The sequence below is a fragment of the Cyclopterus lumpus genome, chromosome 19 (assembly GCF_009769545.1).
Source record: "Cyclopterus lumpus isolate fCycLum1 chromosome 19, fCycLum1.pri, whole genome shotgun sequence".
Taxonomy (NCBI): domain Eukaryota; kingdom Metazoa; phylum Chordata; class Actinopteri; order Perciformes; family Cyclopteridae; genus Cyclopterus; species Cyclopterus lumpus.
In genome coordinates, this window is record NC_046984.1 from 4,997,769 (window position 1) to 5,015,404 (window position 17,636).

At 43.9% G+C, this 17,636-nt stretch overlaps 1 protein-coding gene across 3 annotated transcripts; it reads right to left on the reverse strand.

Annotated features, from left to right (window-relative positions):
* Window positions 1-277: 277 nt before the first annotated feature.
* Window positions 278-17,398, reverse strand: lmf1 (lipase maturation factor 1). Of its 3 annotated transcripts, XM_034558376.1 has the most exons (12): window positions 17,384-17,398; window positions 16,893-17,135; window positions 15,877-16,186; window positions 15,355-15,365; window positions 14,074-14,222; window positions 7,875-7,940; window positions 4,581-4,748; window positions 4,303-4,483; window positions 3,040-3,193; window positions 1,865-2,048; window positions 1,300-1,412; window positions 278-819 (listed from the first exon to the last, which is right to left on the reverse strand). In XM_034558376.1, the coding sequence occupies exons 2-12, from the start codon at window positions 17,104-17,106 to the stop codon at window positions 633-635; spliced, it is 1,737 nt and encodes a 578-aa protein (XP_034414267.1). In that variant the 5' UTR covers window positions 17,107-17,135; window positions 17,384-17,398; the 3' UTR covers window positions 278-632. The 3 variants fall into 3 exon arrangements, with proteins under 3 accessions (XP_034414267.1, XP_034414268.1, XP_034414269.1); XM_034558377.1 differs by lacking the exons at window positions 16,893-17,135; window positions 17,384-17,398 and adding an exon at window positions 16,847-16,888; XM_034558378.1 differs by lacking the exons at window positions 16,893-17,135; window positions 17,384-17,398 and adding an exon at window positions 16,838-16,858.
* Window positions 17,399-17,636: the final 238 nt, after the last annotated feature.

Below are 17,636 nucleotides of genomic sequence, written 5' to 3' on the forward strand. Positions count from 1 at the left end.
CTCCAGTGACAGTGCACAACGTGTCGAGGCCAGGGTAGAAACACACACGCCGGTCTCGACGTGAGGATGAGGAGCAGGTGAGCAGGTGACTGAGTGCATGTGGTCGTCAGGTGAAGAAAGTCGATGACTGGAATGTTCCACCAAAAGAGTATTTACCCCAATTTAGCATTGCACTGCTGCGAACACCAGCGATATCGTCTTTTTCTATTCCATTACCCACAATGCAACCCGACCAGTTCTAAACGTCTGTAAAAAAATAAATAAAAAGATGACATCCCTGAATACAAATTGAAGCAGGTTTAATGCTGAAATGTTCTTTACAAGGGGCAGTAACCATTTGAGATTCATAGATATACATATAGCTTTAATGAAACCTTGTAAAAGCATCACATTGTTTGTGAGTAAATATCAGGTTTTATTAAGCAGTTCGTCGTGAGATGTTGCAAAGTGAACAAAACTAAACAAACACCTGATGGCGTCCTTGGTCCGTGTTCCACACCAGCAGCATCGCACTAAAAACGGTCTTTGAGCCCGACCTCCCTCCAACCTCCACCACTGCAGTCCTCCCGATTTCCCTTTTGTCGTCAGGCGTCTCCAGGCTTCAGCTCTTCAGGTCTTCAGCTCTTCAGGCTTCAGCTCCTGTTTGGCTTCAGGTGCGGGTGCGGCCAGCTTCGGGACTGGAAGTAGCCCCTGAGTCCTTCCAGGTCCACGGGAGGGAAGTAGGCTCCGATGCGTTTCCTCAGCCACCACTTCCCCTCAGCCGCGCTGGCGCTGCCCGGCTGGCTGAACTTGTACCTGAAGTGTTCCCCTCGAACCCACCTGAGGAGGAGGAGGAGGAGGAGAGGAAAAAAGAGGCATTGTAACCGTCAGCATCTGGTCTCATAAAAGCCCCAGAATGAGCCAGATGTGGTGCACTTTGGACCAGAACAAAATATATCTATTATGATTACTATTCTTCTCGAGCGCCACCAACAACTGTTATTCCGAGATGAGTGAAAGTTAACTTTGAACTTGTATTATTTATCCAATTATAAATCCATTTGCTCTACGGTGCATATATTGTGTGGGAGCAAGTTTTGTAAATTAAAACTTTGGTCTCTTGTGGTCGAACTGAGTATTACAACGACAGTAGACAACAACTTTTAAAAATAACTTTTTGTTACACAGATGAAGAAATAAAGAACTTTGGAAGATTATCATGGCACAGTAAATAAATGGATTTAGACCAGACTTGTTTCCCTTTTTTTCTCACTTTCCTCTCAGTGTAATCATTTGCAGAGCGTGTGCTCTGGGCTTTACCTCGGAGGTTCTCCGCCTCGGAAGGGGTTGTGGTCGAGCAGCGAGAGGACCGCGCTGTCATTGGACAGCAGACGTCCCGCGATGTGGATCACCCACTCGCTCTGCTCGTAGGTCTGTGTGCAAAACACGGAGACAAGACAAAAGACAGACATGCACGTGGTTTTACAGAGGCAGGGAGAGATGGGGAGGGTGTGGCCAGAGGCAACATAATAAAAGACTAAAGAGTGTGTGTGTGTGTGTGTGGCATAGCAAAAGGGACAGGTGTATAAACAGCAGAGAGATACGGAGAAGGATTTGGAGACAGAGAAACACAGATAGATAGATTTCATTGAGGTTAGTGCACAAAACGACTGCCCCCTAGTGGCTTGACACGCTAAATGCCACATAGGAGTGTGCGTGCGTGTCTCGAGTTAACTTTGTTTTGGAATGGAAATCCTAAAAGATACTGATTAACGACATCCAATATCAGCCAAATCCTATATCCACACACAAAAACCCACTCATCAGGCCAAGTGGCTGGTGGTACACTTCCCTCCTCCGTACATCAACTCCTGCAGCGTCTCACCTGGAAGGCAGCAAACCACATGAGCCAGTCCAGCCGGTAGTGGTACGGCGATATGAGGCACGGCCGTCGGTAAACGTCGCCTGGCTTACACAGGAACTGGTACTCCTCCCACAGCGCCTCGGGGTCCTTGGGATCCGGGCTCAGAGTGCCCTGGAATATCACCTCGGTGCGCTCCTTGGTGATGCTGGACAGAGGTCGGGAAGGAATCGGGTGAAAAGTGAGGGATGCCGAGTCGATGTGTACAAATGCTCGACTGCAGACGTGCACGATGTGAAAGTGCAGATGCCTTTAAATGCACCGATCCCACCAATCATGTGTGAAGGGATGTGTGACGGGTGGCAGGAATGTGGCGTGATCGCTCGCCAACACATCTTTAGACACACTGACCATAATAGTTACATTTCTCCTTTCCTGCTACACAGACGACACTCGACCATAGCGCCATGTTTCACAAAGCCAAATGTTTCCCTCCTGTTTAACCCCAAATCATTAGAAGCTAACTATTTGGTTGTGTTGTAACAAGCGAGGCGTTTGGATTGTCCTGAGCAGCCGGGACTTTCTTTTCTGGAAAGACGCCACAGGGCAACACGTCTTTCCTCCTCGTCGTGGTGGAGTTCTTGGAAAGGCTCGATAACTCTGAGAAAAACAGATTTACCTTTCTTTTTTTTTAAGGTCCCCTCTACACTATTTTTGTCTACTTTGTGGACAATAAATTGATCAAATTCAGTGCCCCATACCACTATATTTCCCAGGCTACCGTACCTTCATGTAGCGGCTGCAGCAACTCAAATCCAACCATCACCAGACCTCCATCCCTCCCCACACAACTACAATGTTTCTCCCGTAAAAACTGTTCTCAGAATTCTGAGATATTATTCTCTTCAATTCAGAGAAACGAGATACAATTTGTTTCCCATATGAAAAACCTTTCTTAGAATTAGGAGATAATAATCTCGTTAATCCAGAAAAACAGTGCAATTGTCTTTGCGAACGGACTCATTCAATTTATTTTGAAAGTCGCGGTTTCAACTATTAAGCCAACGTGAATGTCTGGAGGAAGAACATTTGATCTTATCCATAAATGGAACAGTGACTTTCTCGGTGGACATATTAAGACACCTGAGGGCCCGACACTCAAGCCGGTCCACAGATCACATGACCTGGCTGTACCGTACCTGCCGAAGGCCCCGTAGGTGTTGACGATGCGCAGCGGGTCGAAGGAGGTGTTCATCACCTGCTTGGAACTGAACAGGTTCATCACCACGGGAACGCTCAGGCAGCCAATCAGAACGCCCAAAGAAATGTTCACCACCCAGCGCATCAACATACCTGTAATGCATACAGTAAGTGTGCACACAGACACACACACACACACACACACATAGTGGAATAGCATGAATTAATGGAAAAACTGCAGCATCAGTCGAGACATTGCTCTGCGGTAAATGTAATGACATTGCAGCTCCTGTTTTGCCTGAAGACGCTACCACATCATTTTTGTTTACTTGTGACATTTTGTTGACTTTTAGAGAAATATTACGTCTCTAGTCGAGGATTTCAAAATGAGGGGGAAAAACACAGTAATTACAGCTTACATCAAAGTGACATATTTGTTAGTGTCGGTTTGTGTACGTGTGAAGAGAATCAGAGCTGTTCAGCGTGTCGCTCTATGTGTGCACGTGATGACCTCAACACTTCACGGGTATTGGCGGCCGAGTCCACGAGACCAATTAGAGATGGGCGGCTGTTGCTTTTACCACATTTTAAAAGCAGACTGTATAGCAACAATGTAAGCCAATACATTCCTGTAAACCATATGCCATACTTGGACCGGCTTCTCAGCTATCCAAGAGCGAATCCATTTTCTTCCCATCATTCCCTTCCTCCTGTATCCATTAGCCTCAACTGTTAGAGAGACCAACTTTCTACAGAAGAGTCTGGACCCATTGTGTGAAGTCAAGTTTAACGGTTTACAGGTCAAAAGCATGATGTGAAAATATCATACAGTGTATGTGACACCTTCATATCTTGTCTACCTATTTCTGTCTCGCTGGTGAGTCGACTGAATCCTTAAGGATATCGTTTTTGATTTTCTGGGGTTGTCCGAGGTGGTTATCGAGAGTTTGGAGAAACTGACAGGAAACTGTTATTTCACCTTGCAGAATCGGGAAGTTGCTGGTCTGATTGGTTAGTTCTAACCCATTGAGCCAATGGTACACCAGCAAAATGTATTAATATGTGTATTATATACCCCACTTCAAATAGACCTGAACTATCCCTTTAACTGGCCACTTCACCAGTGACATGCTTTGTGAATTACGCTCACACTAATAACACTCAGGAGTCCTGAAGCTCGGACACACGTGTCCTTTATGTTTTAGAAGCCGTCTCTCTACTTTTAGCCTTCGGGTGTTTTTGTGAATACGACCCACGGGTACCTTTGGTGGGTTTGGGGGTACGTCCGGCTGAATCCTCGTTCTGCATCTCGAGCGCTGCCTTCTTGGCTCCGCCTCGAGAGTTAAACAAGAAGGCCAGCGCTGCATCATCAAAAGAGGCCAGACTGGGAACAATGGTCAGCCAGTTAAGGAAACTAAGGTTCCCACTCACTATCAGAACCACCTACATAGACACAAGAGACGAGGCAGAGTGGAAAGACACACAGGTGGTAAGACTCTAAATCCAAACACGGGCCGCCCCATTGAACAGTGAGAGTTACCTGGAACAGGATCTGGGTCGCTCCGTTGAACATGCGCATCCGCCGGCCCAAGAAGGTGAAGAGTGGGAAGAGGAGCTCGATGAGGTGGTTGGAGAACGTCTCGAAACGATGGAACCACCACGGAGAGTGGTGCATGTAGTAGGACATGGGGTTGGGAACCGGCTGGGTCTGGGAAAGAGAAGAGAAGGATAAGGAGGACAGTCGGGGGAGAAAAATGCAGCTTTAGACGGTTCAAGTGTAAGAAAATGAGGGCTTCGTTAATATTGGGTGCTTGAATCCATGAGTTTTAGTTTATCTATTCATAAAGGTTTAGTGCTTAAAAATGCACGTTTTCTCAGTTTTACTTTGGCGCTTAAAATGTTGCCTGAGCCCAGGACGGAGAGAGGGGAAACATTTCCATGTCTAAATAAAGGAGCAACTCTATTTAAATGAAGGCAACCCCACCTACACACACACACAAGAAAACAAAACACACACAAGAAAACACCCTGACAGACCTGTGCAGTGTTCGTGTGATTAAGTGTGTGTGTGTGTGTGTGTTTGTGATCGGTGGTCGGACGCAAAACGGTGTAATAGCTGGATATGCAAATAGTGTGGTGAAAAATAAATACAGCACAGAAATAGGTGGTGGGGAAAAGAAAACAGGACACTGGCACACCAGTCTATACTCCAACAGTTTTTTTTATGGAATGGAAGAAAAATAAATGGAGGGGGGGTATTTAACCTGTAGCTCACCGAACCAGCCCTGGAAATCCAAGGGCCAACCTCAGACGGCCAAAGAAACCCCCACCTGGCCTGAGAGCTAGCTGAAACAAAACCGAAGCGAACAAAATGCTGCCTGTGCCGAAACACGCCCGTACGGGGGGGGGTGAAAGAGAGTAGTGTGTTAGAGGGGGTTAACAACGCCTCACCTGGCGCCAGCGGCTTCCTGCGCTCTGCATGTGTACATGTGTGTAAATCTGCACGATTTGTCAGGCGACAACATTTTCAGGACGCCCCCACGTTTCTTTACATTTTCAGAAAGAAGAATTTGAATTTGAAGAATCGCCCTTTGCAGAGCATTTTCCACGGGACGTATCTTTTGAAAATATCCAGCTTACATTTTGATGCTACACGTGATTCTCCCGTTTCCTTGCGCTTCATTTAAAACATGAACGGCATCGCAAAGATAATCAAGTCGTTGGTTCCTTTTAGCCAGTGGAATTTAAAATCAATGGAGTGAATTGTTCAGTTACATTTTCAGTGGGTTGCTCTGCCTGAAAGAAATAGTCATTTAGCCTTTTAAAAGGAGTTGGTCATGGTCCCCAGTGGATGAAACCAAAGAATGAATCCGACTGACTTTGATGAGCCCCTTGACTTTTCCTGCAACAATGAACTAACTGCAACAGTTCATGTACGAGTCATATCCTTCCTGATTCCATTCCTTGAGACATTTATGGATCCATAAGCTTGCGAGTGTTGCAGGAATTAAGTTCAACTTTCTTTCTTTGCTCAAATTAGCGATTTCAGTGTAAAACTTCCAACTACCTAGTTCCTGTCTAGGGCCCTCCATCATATTCTGGCTGCCTAACATAGCACTCAGTCTTCAAATTGTTAAGAACCCCAAGTTTATAATCCCTTAAAACAAAGCAAAAGTACCAACTGTGTGACTCACTATCATAAATCGACATAAAGCACAGCGGTCAATCTGCATATGCAGAGAGGAACCAGAGAACGAGTACCCCTGTTGAGTCTGTTTCATTTGATTAATTATCGGAGAGGACAGAGACCATTTGGTATTTGACAAGAAACAGAGATAATGAATTAGAGGAGCGGATAAAAAAATCCTGCCTCATATTTCATTCTCCAACTCCCTGGGTTGACAACCATTTAGTGATCTCCATGGGGATTAGCGATGCTAAAACCGTTTCCCTTGCAGGGAAAGATTGCAGTAGATTTATAACACCGCGTACCAGAAAAACAAATAAATGTCCTTTCCAAATAAACGGAAAGGCAGACACCCTAACTGCAACAGATAGATAGATAGATAGATAGATAGATAGATAGATAGATAGATAGATAGATAGATAGATAGATAGATAGAGATATATGAGGCATGCAATTCCCGATTCCCTTCCTTAAGTGATCCAAGTTTCCATAATCTCCAGTCCCACAGGAGCCATTGTATTGCAGTCCATCCTCCGTTCCCTATTGAATTTCAGATCTATATTGTATTCTTGATATGTGCGCGAACGTCATCTCCGGTAATCCAGTCCCATGAGAGCCAGCGTGTTTCTGTGAATTACAGAAGCTCGGTAACACAGAGCCCCACAGGGGGATTTACACAAGCTCACGGTCTGCATACAAGGCTGTTTTATTAAAACACGCGACAGCGCGGTTACTGTAATGTGTTGCCCTGGTGTGGTTAGCCTGATGAACTTGGCTTTGTCGTCATCGAGCAGACAAAGCCGAGGCACAATGTGCAGCGCATATCTGGTTCTGACCGTCAATGAGAAGAGGGCTTTGGGAAATGTTAACGCTTCGGTGGACTAAGTATATCTCAATATTCGTACATCGGTGTTTGGTCAGACGACAACAGACACTTGGTCAGTGTCGGTTGTGAAAGGTGTCGCTTGCAGTGAGGAACTTAAAGAAAAGGAAAATGCTGACTCTGCAGTTCTATACGCAGCGTTTCAACACCTTTCAGCCCATTGTTTTAGTGGTACATTGTTTTAGTGGTACATTGTTTTAGTGTTACAGACCACGACTTTGTGGTTTTGGTCGAGCCTCGCCGCGTTACTTCTGGCAGCAGATGAACCCGCTGAACACGACCTCGCCTTACTGCTGAGTAAGCGACTGGCAAGTAGAACGACTTTAGCTTCTCAAATGTGAAGATTTTCGCTGTCTTGAGTCATTGTACACTAGACATCTTTGGGTTTTAGACTATTCGTAAGGCAGAACAAAAAATAAGACACTAAAATGAGCGTACATAACAAAGAATGGATTAATAAAATAATGTGATAATGAATAATGAAAACAATCAGTAATTGCAGCCCTGGTAATTATGGTTTTCTTTGCCGTGGAAAGCACCAAAAGTCCTTTTTGGGCTTCCGATAGGAAAGTCTGAGCAGCTGATGGTCAGTCCGATGGGTTTATACCAGTGGATTGAGAGCAGTCATCCGCTTCGTATAGCATGATAGCATGATAGCAAGATAGCATGGTTGCATGGTAGAATGGTAGCATGATAGCTTGATAGCTTGATAGCATGGTAGCATGGCGCGGTGCATTAAACACGCTGACATTCTGTACACGCACCTCGTAGTGGTAGTCCATGCAGGTGAGGTCTCTCCAGCATTTGTCGCCTCGGATTTTTATGAGACCCTGAAAAACACAGAAAACATACAAAACAGTTTGATGGTTCATGAATAATCCAAGTAGATAACCCCATGACAGATGAACACATCCAATGAATTAAGTGGACATAAAGTATAAGGAAGGAAAAAGTGAGCTGCAGTCGGGTGCGGGTGACTGTGCCGTTAGTTCTGTGGTCTTTGTCTACTTCACTTGGTTGGTTACTAACTAATAGGCTAAATGAGACTTCAAAACGTCATCATGTTGACTCGTCAATGTTTTCCCGAGCAAATCGCATACAGATTGGAGGTTGGGAACACCGACTGAGATTTATCGACTTCTGAGACCGTGGTGTCACTCGTCTATAGCCTTACGTTAGCTTTTCACTTCCAGCGATTGCATTCATCTTAAAAAAATCTTTAAATAAAGTGAGAATTTGTGAAGATAATTTGGGGCTTTTCGCCGAGGGCACAGGTGCGATGCTAACTTCCGGGCTACAGGAAAGTGTTATCTCTGCACAAATCTTTTTAAATGGCGACAGCCAATGGGCATACTCCATCTCGGCTGACCAATGGGGTTTGCGTTCATAGCCAAAAACTAGGTTCCATGTCATGTACACTTTGTGCAACAATCCCACAATGCAATCTTATGTGTTAAAATAACAGTCTACATTTGGGAATGGTGCTGATTCATGAGTTTACCCTGTACATGACTGAGTGTCTATATCCTTAAATGTATATCCTTATATCAATATTCTTGCATTTTAGAAATTAAATACAATCTAATAATAGCCACTTATAGGATTCGGGAAATGCAAGCTGTGTGCTCGTTCTCTCCTCTCCACCAGCTGTTTCCTCTCCGTGCTTTCTTTCCTGGAGTTCTACATTTTTAAATACAGAGCTAAAACGTTGTTCCACGTTACCGAAACAATTTAATGACAAACTCTGAGTTGCAAAATTAAATTGACAAACATTTGTGTAATCCATAGCACAATTCAAAAGGATCAAAAGATTATTTGTTTCCCCGACCTTGACTATTGTCCATATCATTTCTGAAGTAAGGTCCCATGGTGGCCCACCAGACAGGGAGGGACTTTGCCTCTCGAGAGCAGAGGATGTTGTCTTCAGTCACATAAGAGGCCATTGAGGAAAATAATATTCTGATACTCTGGTCACCTAGCACCCTACAAAGTGGACAGTCTGCCTGAAAGACCAAATCTAATTAGCTTTCTGTCTGAAGACATCATGAGGCGCTCTGACCTTCAGCACTCACACACACAGGCAAACAAATAAATAAAAAATAAGTGAATACATGTTGGTGTCATGAAGGAAATCATAGGTAGACGACACAAATAATTACCCTCCGCACGAACACTTGTCATAAATCTGCTCACATAACTGAATGTGTCCTCTGCTCGAAGCCTGTTTTTCACCAAATTAACTAAATCCAGCTATCCAGGACACGAGATTGGCAATATTGACACATCAGCCGGCCGTGTGGAATGCAGAATAAATCATCCGCTAAATTCTCTAACCAGATCTAGAAAAGACCGGGTCATTTCACTGTGATTATGGGCTTGGCTGCCGGCTGCAGCTGCTTGCTGTTGAGATGATGCCGATAATCCAATTTAGTCATGAGACCCTGAAATGTCAACAATTACAAGCCGACAGACCTGACATAAACCCAGAGCCCAGGAGAAACAAGAACACCGAGATTTAATTAAGTGTAACAAATGCTTGTCCACATTATATTTTTACAAACCGGTGGCTAGCAAAAGGTAGAAAAATAAATCTTTGTTCATCACTGAAAGAGACCATGACACATTCGGTCAACATGACTTACCAAACAAGTGAGGTAAAGTCCACAAGTTGTGTCATTGTTGGTGTGTAGATTCAAAAGCAGACTAGGGCAGGTCATGAATAAATAAAAACTACTTTGGCCTGTCATTACTCTGTCACCGGTCTTTCTCGTGAATTGTCCATCATCAAGAGAAGCACTGGTAAAGGAGTGTTGTGGTGGCTGGGTGTGGTTAGGCTCAGCTGCAGAGGGGAGTGGGGGAGGTACGCTCAGAGAACGGTACCAGGTGGAGGCCTAATTGGCCTCACCTGGGTCTAATGATGATTGCTCACCATTATAAGTGTGCAGGTGGACAAAGGAGGAGAGTTCTGGGATTCGGCAGAATGCCGGACCTACGCTGCTGTCCACGGGAGCAGATCAGCGGAAAGCACAACAGAGACCGCATCCGCCTGAAATTAATAAAAACAAATGAATAAAAACAACGCTCCGGGAGCGACGTACCGCGTTCCGGTAAGAATCCAGGGGGGTACACATCAGGCGATGATGGATTCCGGCTGTACGCAGTCTATGATCCATATAGGTTAAAGACGGGACCACTGTATTTTTCAGGCACTGAAGTAAAGCGGCGCCATAAGACCACATCACGCAACACCATTGTCAGCCCCAGATATTTATCATAAAAGTCCAGACAAACCAGTCCATTCCAGTCAGCCAGTTGTCTGCCAACACCCTGGATGAGTTGGTATGCCAGCAAAACCCCAAATCCCAAAACCAATCCAATCTGCACTCACGAAACACATTCTCACGCTTCCTCTAATCCCAGTTAACACCCCGTACACTCCCCACCTAGCATGGCATTTCCAACTGATGGAGTGTTTAATGCAGATGTTCTTGCCAGCAGTGAAATGTGTGATCCAATTCAAAATCTCAGTGCCAGCACTTTAAACAGGAAGCTTGTAAACATTAGCAGAAAACCAGAGAAGTTAATCATTTAACCGTTTCTTCACAGGGAATGTCCTCAGGCAACTCATTCTGGGATTAGTTAAACATCAAGAACCCCATACTCACTGGTTTACTATCTATTAAACAACATGATGTGTCTAATAGCTTTAAGGAAAAGGAATGCTAAAACACTGAACACTGTAGAAACTCTTGGACAGCAGCCAACTATAGCCTGCTTGCTAACAAAGGTGTAAAACAGAGCAGCCAAGCTAGCCCCCCCCCTGCTAAAACAATGCTAATCACGTTCTGGACATAGCTCTGTACTAGATTACAAAAGTTTAAATTGATATATATATATATATATATATATATATATATATATATATATATACCTTATGTGATTAGGAAGAGGCCACCATACAAGCATATTTACTAAAAGAAAATGTCGCTTAGCAAATGCTATGCTATCAGTAAGTTGCTAGCAAGGAAAAATAGGGGATCTGTATTAAATCTTTTGGCAGGTAAAGTTAAGCCAATTTGAAGAGAGGCCTTTTAATAAGATGAAGAACTTCCGTGACATGGACAGATGGGGAGAGGCTTGGGAGCCTGTAAACAAGTAGTGCCCCCCCCCCCCAGCACAATAATTAAATAGCAGAACCACATATTAAAAGGCTATTGCTACATTCAGGTCCACTAAAACCTGCACTACTTTTTCGCTTGGCCCTTATGTAAACGTTACTAATCATATTTTTAGAATATTTACTGTGAGCCACCACGGTCCTTATCGCCCGATTACCCGCACAGGCTGATGATGCAAACAAGAAGATGCTGCAGCACAGATCACACCAGCCAATTAATGTCCCAACACAACTCATTCAGCTACACTAATGGGGACCCCAAAAAAGGCAATTTGTCTATTAACTAGAAAACATTTCTGCGAGAACCTTCATGTTTATTAGCATAACATATGGTCAGCAGATATGTTTTGCTATTTTTTTGCAGCCACATGCTGTGTGTGTGTGTGTGTGTTGGAAGTTCTGTTAGTTCTGGTGAGCCAATTAATTCTCTTATGAGGTGGTGCATTATCTAGCTCAGCAGAGTCTATTATCAAAAGGTAACCAAGGAAACAGGAGCTTTTGATTCCTTCGATATTAATAGGATACTTTTCCACAACTATAGACTTTAGCATTTGTGTTCAATTATTGCAACAGCTGGGATAATAAGGGGAAGACGCGACAAAGCATGTGAGCCCATCTCGAGTATTAACATAAGTTACCAATCATAATGCATTTAGACAATATGAATGTGACAGATGCCGCCATGACAGCATGTAGCATGATGATGTGGAGCATCACTCCACACATCAGAGATCAGAAGCACATGACCAGAGTGTGACAATCTTTGACATTTCTTCAGGCAAATGTTCCGAAAAAAAAAAGAAAGAAAGAAAGCAACAAAAAAAAAAACGGGATGGGTGGGCCGTGTCGTCCTCACAAGCAGAAACTGTGTGGCGGTGACGCAGCAGCGGTCAGACAGATACACGACTGTGACCTGGGTGGATCACACCCTGGGGGATTGTGGCGTGGGGCTGTGCTTCACACTGCTGAGCTGCTCCACGAGTACACCGTGATGGAGTCTCAGCTCACTACAACTTGAGCTTCTAGGAATGCTCATGATACGTTTTAGGTTTAGGTTACACGTAGCCCCACATTTGTTTCCTTTGTTTATTGGGTGACGTCTGGATTTGATTTCCTGACAAGTCTTCAAGAGTTCTGGATGTCTGACATTCTTGCGAGCACTTGAATGCAGCATTGCTAAAAAAAAAAAAAAGTACACAAAAAGAGTCTCATTGTGGAAATCCCAGATGTGGATTATAGCCTAAATATAATCATCCCATCCAATTGGGCTGGAAGTTATCCATTTTCTGTAGATTTTAGAATATGTCATAGTGACTTCTTGAAACGCCGTCTGTTACGGTCACTGGAGGAGATGAAGCCACTCAAAACTCGAAAGGCAGAACTTGCATTGCAATGCAATATCTAGTCAACAACAAAGTACAATGGTTCAATTTAAATTAGGAAACAAGTCAAATAGTCAGCAGACTGTAATCAACAGATTGAGTGAATGTTATGCTGAACACTGTATGCACACAACTACAACAAAAGATTATTTTCACCGTTGACTAGTCTCTCAATTAATCCATTATAGTATTTTAAATGGAGCACATGGGGCGACTGTGGCTCAGAGCAGGTCCATCCTTCAGTCAGAGGATCGGTGGTTCGATCCCCGGCTCCGCTAGTCCATGTCAATGTGTCCTTGAGCAAGACATTTAACCCCAAATTGCTGCCGTGGCTGTGCCTACGGTGTGTGATTGTGTTTCAAGTCGCTTTGGATAAAAGCGTCAGCTAAATGAAATGTAATTCATAACTTCTTAGAGCCCAAGGTGATGTTGGTAAATATCTTGTTTTGGCTGATAAACAGCCTGAAAGAAAAACATTACAAAAAGCTTAATCTTTTGACATTTATAAAGTTTTTTATATATATATAAAAAAAAAAAAAAAACATGTTCCTGTCTATTTGAGTTTCGAAGCTTCTAATCATTAATATGTATACATGTAGTGGCAAGAACTCCGTTCTGGGAACAAAAGTATTATGTTACGGGCCAAAAACTAGTTCGACTAAACTCTCAATGACTTTGCATTTTGCTAAATGAAAGTAGGTCTCCGAGGTCGGTGCCGCTCATGTGTCTCAACTCTCTTCGTGGCCCTCGTAGGAAAAAAAAAACTGCTGGCTCCGTGACCGACTGCAGTGATTGGCAGATCAAACTGAGTCGGTGGTCTAAAAATTCACCATGGAAACTGTCAAACAAGCAGACATGTTGTTTAGCCGACCATATATTTGGGTTGGGTTTCTAAATACTGGCGGTGTTTTGCAGCGAAGCTCCGCTCCAAAAGAAACGATCTGAAGTCAGGAGGACAAACAGTGAAAAACCCAAGGGAATTAAACTGTTGCAAAATGGCTTTATTTCTCCATGTTGGCTCGCTGGATGTATTCAGGTATCTGTGTGTGTGTGTGTGTGTGTGTGTGTGTGTGTGTCTGTCTTTCTGCTTCTACTGGAATAACATTGATGTCTGTGCAAGGTCTCCCAACATGAAATGTGTTTGTCGAGGTGCTGGTGGCTGTGAATGTTTTTTTTTAGGACTAAGACGTGTCAACTCCAATCAATTCTGTTTTATTGTGTTGACTAGGTAAACGGCTGCTTTGAGAAGTTCTACGCAATTTTTTTTTTAAAATAAGAACAATTCATCATCAAAAAATGACGTTGCTAGATTTTTGTTGTTGTTGTTGTTGTTCTCGGTCAAAACAGTCTCTCTCTTGCTTCCTGCAGCCAACCTGTGAATGTATTTGTAAAGCGTTTACTCACAGCTCCCAGCATGATGCGAACAATGAGCCATCGGAAGGTCCACAAGCAGATGAGGGACGGGGGACAGCGGCGGGGGACCTGGGACAGAGTCCACACGGGACACAGGAAGATGGCCAGAAAGCCCGTCTCCAACAGCTGACTCTCCCAACCTGGACAAACAATCAAGAGTATCTATTTGTGTAGAGACAATTTGTCACAGGAGAGCAAATGATGCTTATTGCTATCAGCTGCACACAGAACCGGATTGGTTCTACTTTCCAGCGCCGATCCATCTCGTAGACCCATTTCACAGGATAAGTGAAATGGACCTGAAAGGTCAGGGGTCACCAGTAGGCGTCATCCGCTCGCGGCCGTGAATGTCTGTATAGAATTCCACTGCCATCTTTAAAAACTGTTGTTGAATTATTTCAGTCCGGGGCCAAAGTGTTCGACCAACCGAGCAACGTTGCCGTTGCTGTATCACATTTCGTTTTTCACTTTTAAAAAGAAGCTGCACAATTTTCGGTCGAGCGTGTTATTCCAGAGGACGATGCCCCGAACAGCAACACAAACATGTCCTCTGTTTTTTAGTCTAGACCTGGAAACAATTGTTGGAGCTTAAGGCTGCAGACTTAAAGCTGCACTGTCAGCTACAGGGTGATAATAGGTCCAAAAGAAAACATGGAGTTAGGGAGAAAGACCGCGAGAGTGAGAGAAAAAGAAGAAGAAAAAAAGAGACGTTTTAAATAAAGAGAAATAGAAGCCACAGTTCCCAACCACAGACATTGGCCTGGCGTCGCTCACTACAAAGTGTCATTAACCAATCACAGAGCAGCCACTGACCACGCCACTTATCTGGGCCGGAGCCCGACATACAACCTCCCATTTATACTCTCTTAAGTCCCCCCCCCCCCTTTATTACTGCGTTCATGAGAGTTTATTGGGTTCACTGTGTAAATAGGCAGCATCCTGAACATCAGTAAAGCAGCACTCTGCCAGCGACTGCTTGTTAAAAACCGTCTCTCAATAGTGTCACTAAGAAGTGTGTGTGTATATATATATATATATATATATATATATATATATATATATATATATACACACGTATATACACGTATGTATACACATATATGTTTCTATAAATACACTAAAATGATATCCAAACCCAGGTGTCGCACATAAATGCTTTGCCTCAACTTCACGCCTTCTATCTGATGTGCAGAAAGAAAGGAGGCGGTCCTGGATTTTGTGTTGAGGTTGAAAACTGTGAGTCACTTGGTGTCGAAAGGGAAGTTCACTTACCGAAGGAGTACCTAGAAAGAAAAGAAAAGAACACAAAAGGACACGGAGATATTAAAAGAAATCAGACATTTTATAACATAATAAATATATATTGTGGTAAACCAGTCCTCAACAAAATATTCTCATGATTTCATGGAAATTAAAGCAACTAATCATACTAATTTCAACTTTTCTAGTATGTTCAAAGCGGGCAGAAGACTCATAATACTTATGGTCAGTGCGTGAAAGCAAACCTGTCTAGTATTACGTAACACTCTGAACTCATGTTGACAAAGCTGAATATTCTTTTATTTATTTATTTATATTTTGGCCACTTCAGGGACATAGGAACAAGCCTGAAATGCCTGTTTACACATCTAGCAGTCAGACACAAAATAAACCTTAATTTTGTTGTTGTGTCTCCCCACCTGATGAATGCAAGTCCAATATTTACTTCCAGTTCCAGTACACATAAAGTTCTTGTTACACAGTTTGTCATCTACATATAACCACACTTCATGTGTGTGCACATCCCAGACTCACCACAGCTGTCCCACGCCAACCAGGGAGTGGTAAAGCACCCACAGCGTAACCATGACCACCATATTGGCCATTCCCGTCACGAGGACGAACGCAGACAGCGTCATCCCCGCCAAGGCGATGCCATCCAGGTTGGCATCCATGTCGCTCCAGTCCAAGAGCCAGAGGATGGAGGGTGTGTAGGCGAAGGCGGCCGTGCCGATCCTCCCCCCAACGTAGCGCTTCACGCTGTTGAGGTAGTCCTTGCAGGGCATCAGGCCGCGCTCGCCTATCAGCTGCTTGTTCTGGTTGAACGCGACGCTGAACGCCACAACTACAGAGAGGAGAGGAGAGGAGACAGCGGGGAGGGAATACAATAAGACTCCATGATTCATTCAAGTCCGAGGTCAGAGCAGGGTCACATTGAGAGAAATTGAGATGCACTTCGATGACGATGTTGTCGAGCCGGACCCCCGATCGTGCGCTGTAATATGGTATGTGACGTGTAATAATGGTTTTGCCCATCCAAAAAATAATAATAATAAAATCAACCTGATCCATCTAGGTCATGGAAACGGGGAGGGGGGGGGGGGGGGCTGCTTGGATAAGACTCCTGAACAGGAAGTTAATTTGCCCACAAATGTTAGATTCCCCCCCCCACACACACACACACACACACACACATAAAAGGAAGTGGAGGACCACTGACATCCTCCTCACACTATGTCATGTTACATTTAAATGCATTTGGGGTTTTACTACTTCACCTGAATACAAATAAATGAATAACTACTATTTAATTGCTGACGAAAATCAAACACTCCCATTACTAAATGACCACTGCTAATTACCACTGGTGCTCCAGCATAACGTTCCGCTAACTAGCGTTAACTACCACGAACTACTTAACTAACTAAGCTAACTAATTATATATCTAGCTAACTAGCTATAAACCAAATAACGACTCTTTTTGACTTGAGCGGACCGGACTCACTGAGACCGGACAGCTCGCCAGTGACGTCACCCGCCGCGGTGCTTACGGTAAATAAAGGCGACGGAGCGGAGCAGCACAATGCGAGTGAGCCAGTAGGTCCCGGTCCGGAGCGACGGAAGTCCCCTCTCTTCCTCCGCGTCCTCGCCGCTGTCCGCGCCGGGCTCCCCGCCGCTGCTGTCCGCGAGCTCCGACTCCGTCTTCCCGCTGCCGACGCGTCTTTTCCTCACGGAGCTCCCCGAGCTGTCACCGGCGGCCGCCATGTTTTCGAAGGGGCTTCGCGTTCACGTGACTAAAAAAAGACGCGGAAGTGCTTTATAATAATATTAATTGTTGTTGTTATAAAGATCTTCTTTTTTTTTTTTTATTCGTCTTATTATTGTGGTCGTTAGCGTTTCTTGGAAATGAAATAGTAAAAATAAAACAAGGAAACGAATCAAGAATAAAAGGTACATTTAAAAAAGCAAGTTCGGAGCGCTTCCTCTTTGGGGTTATAGGTCTGTCGTAATAATACAAAATAAATAATATCATAATAATTACCAGCCCCGGATTTGTAATATACGTATACTTGGATAACGTATTGCTTGTTGCAGTGTCTAACAATGTTTAATACATGTGAGCTCATCTTTTATAAGAAATCCACATACTAAATACAATGTAATTACTTGAATTACTAAAGTTATGTCTCTGAACTTTAACAAAAAAAAATTATATCGACTGTTAACAAAATCTGCCTGCTGCGTTATGACAAACTAGGAGGAACTGGGGCTGTAACATTTGACAAAAGCCAATG

Coding starts and splice junctions, on each gene's coding strand:
- lmf1 (XM_034558376.1), bottom strand. CDS start 17,106: ATGGCGGCCGCCGGTGACAGCTCGGGGAGCTCCGTGAGGAAAAGACGC. Junction 4,749..7,874: donor GCATGGACTACCACTACGAG/GTGCGTGTACAG, acceptor TCTCTTTCCCAG/ACCCAGCCGGTTCCCAACCC. Junction 3,194..4,302: donor TACCCCCAAACCCACCAAAG/GTACCCGTGGGT, acceptor TATGCATTACAG/GTATGTTGATGCGCTGGGTG.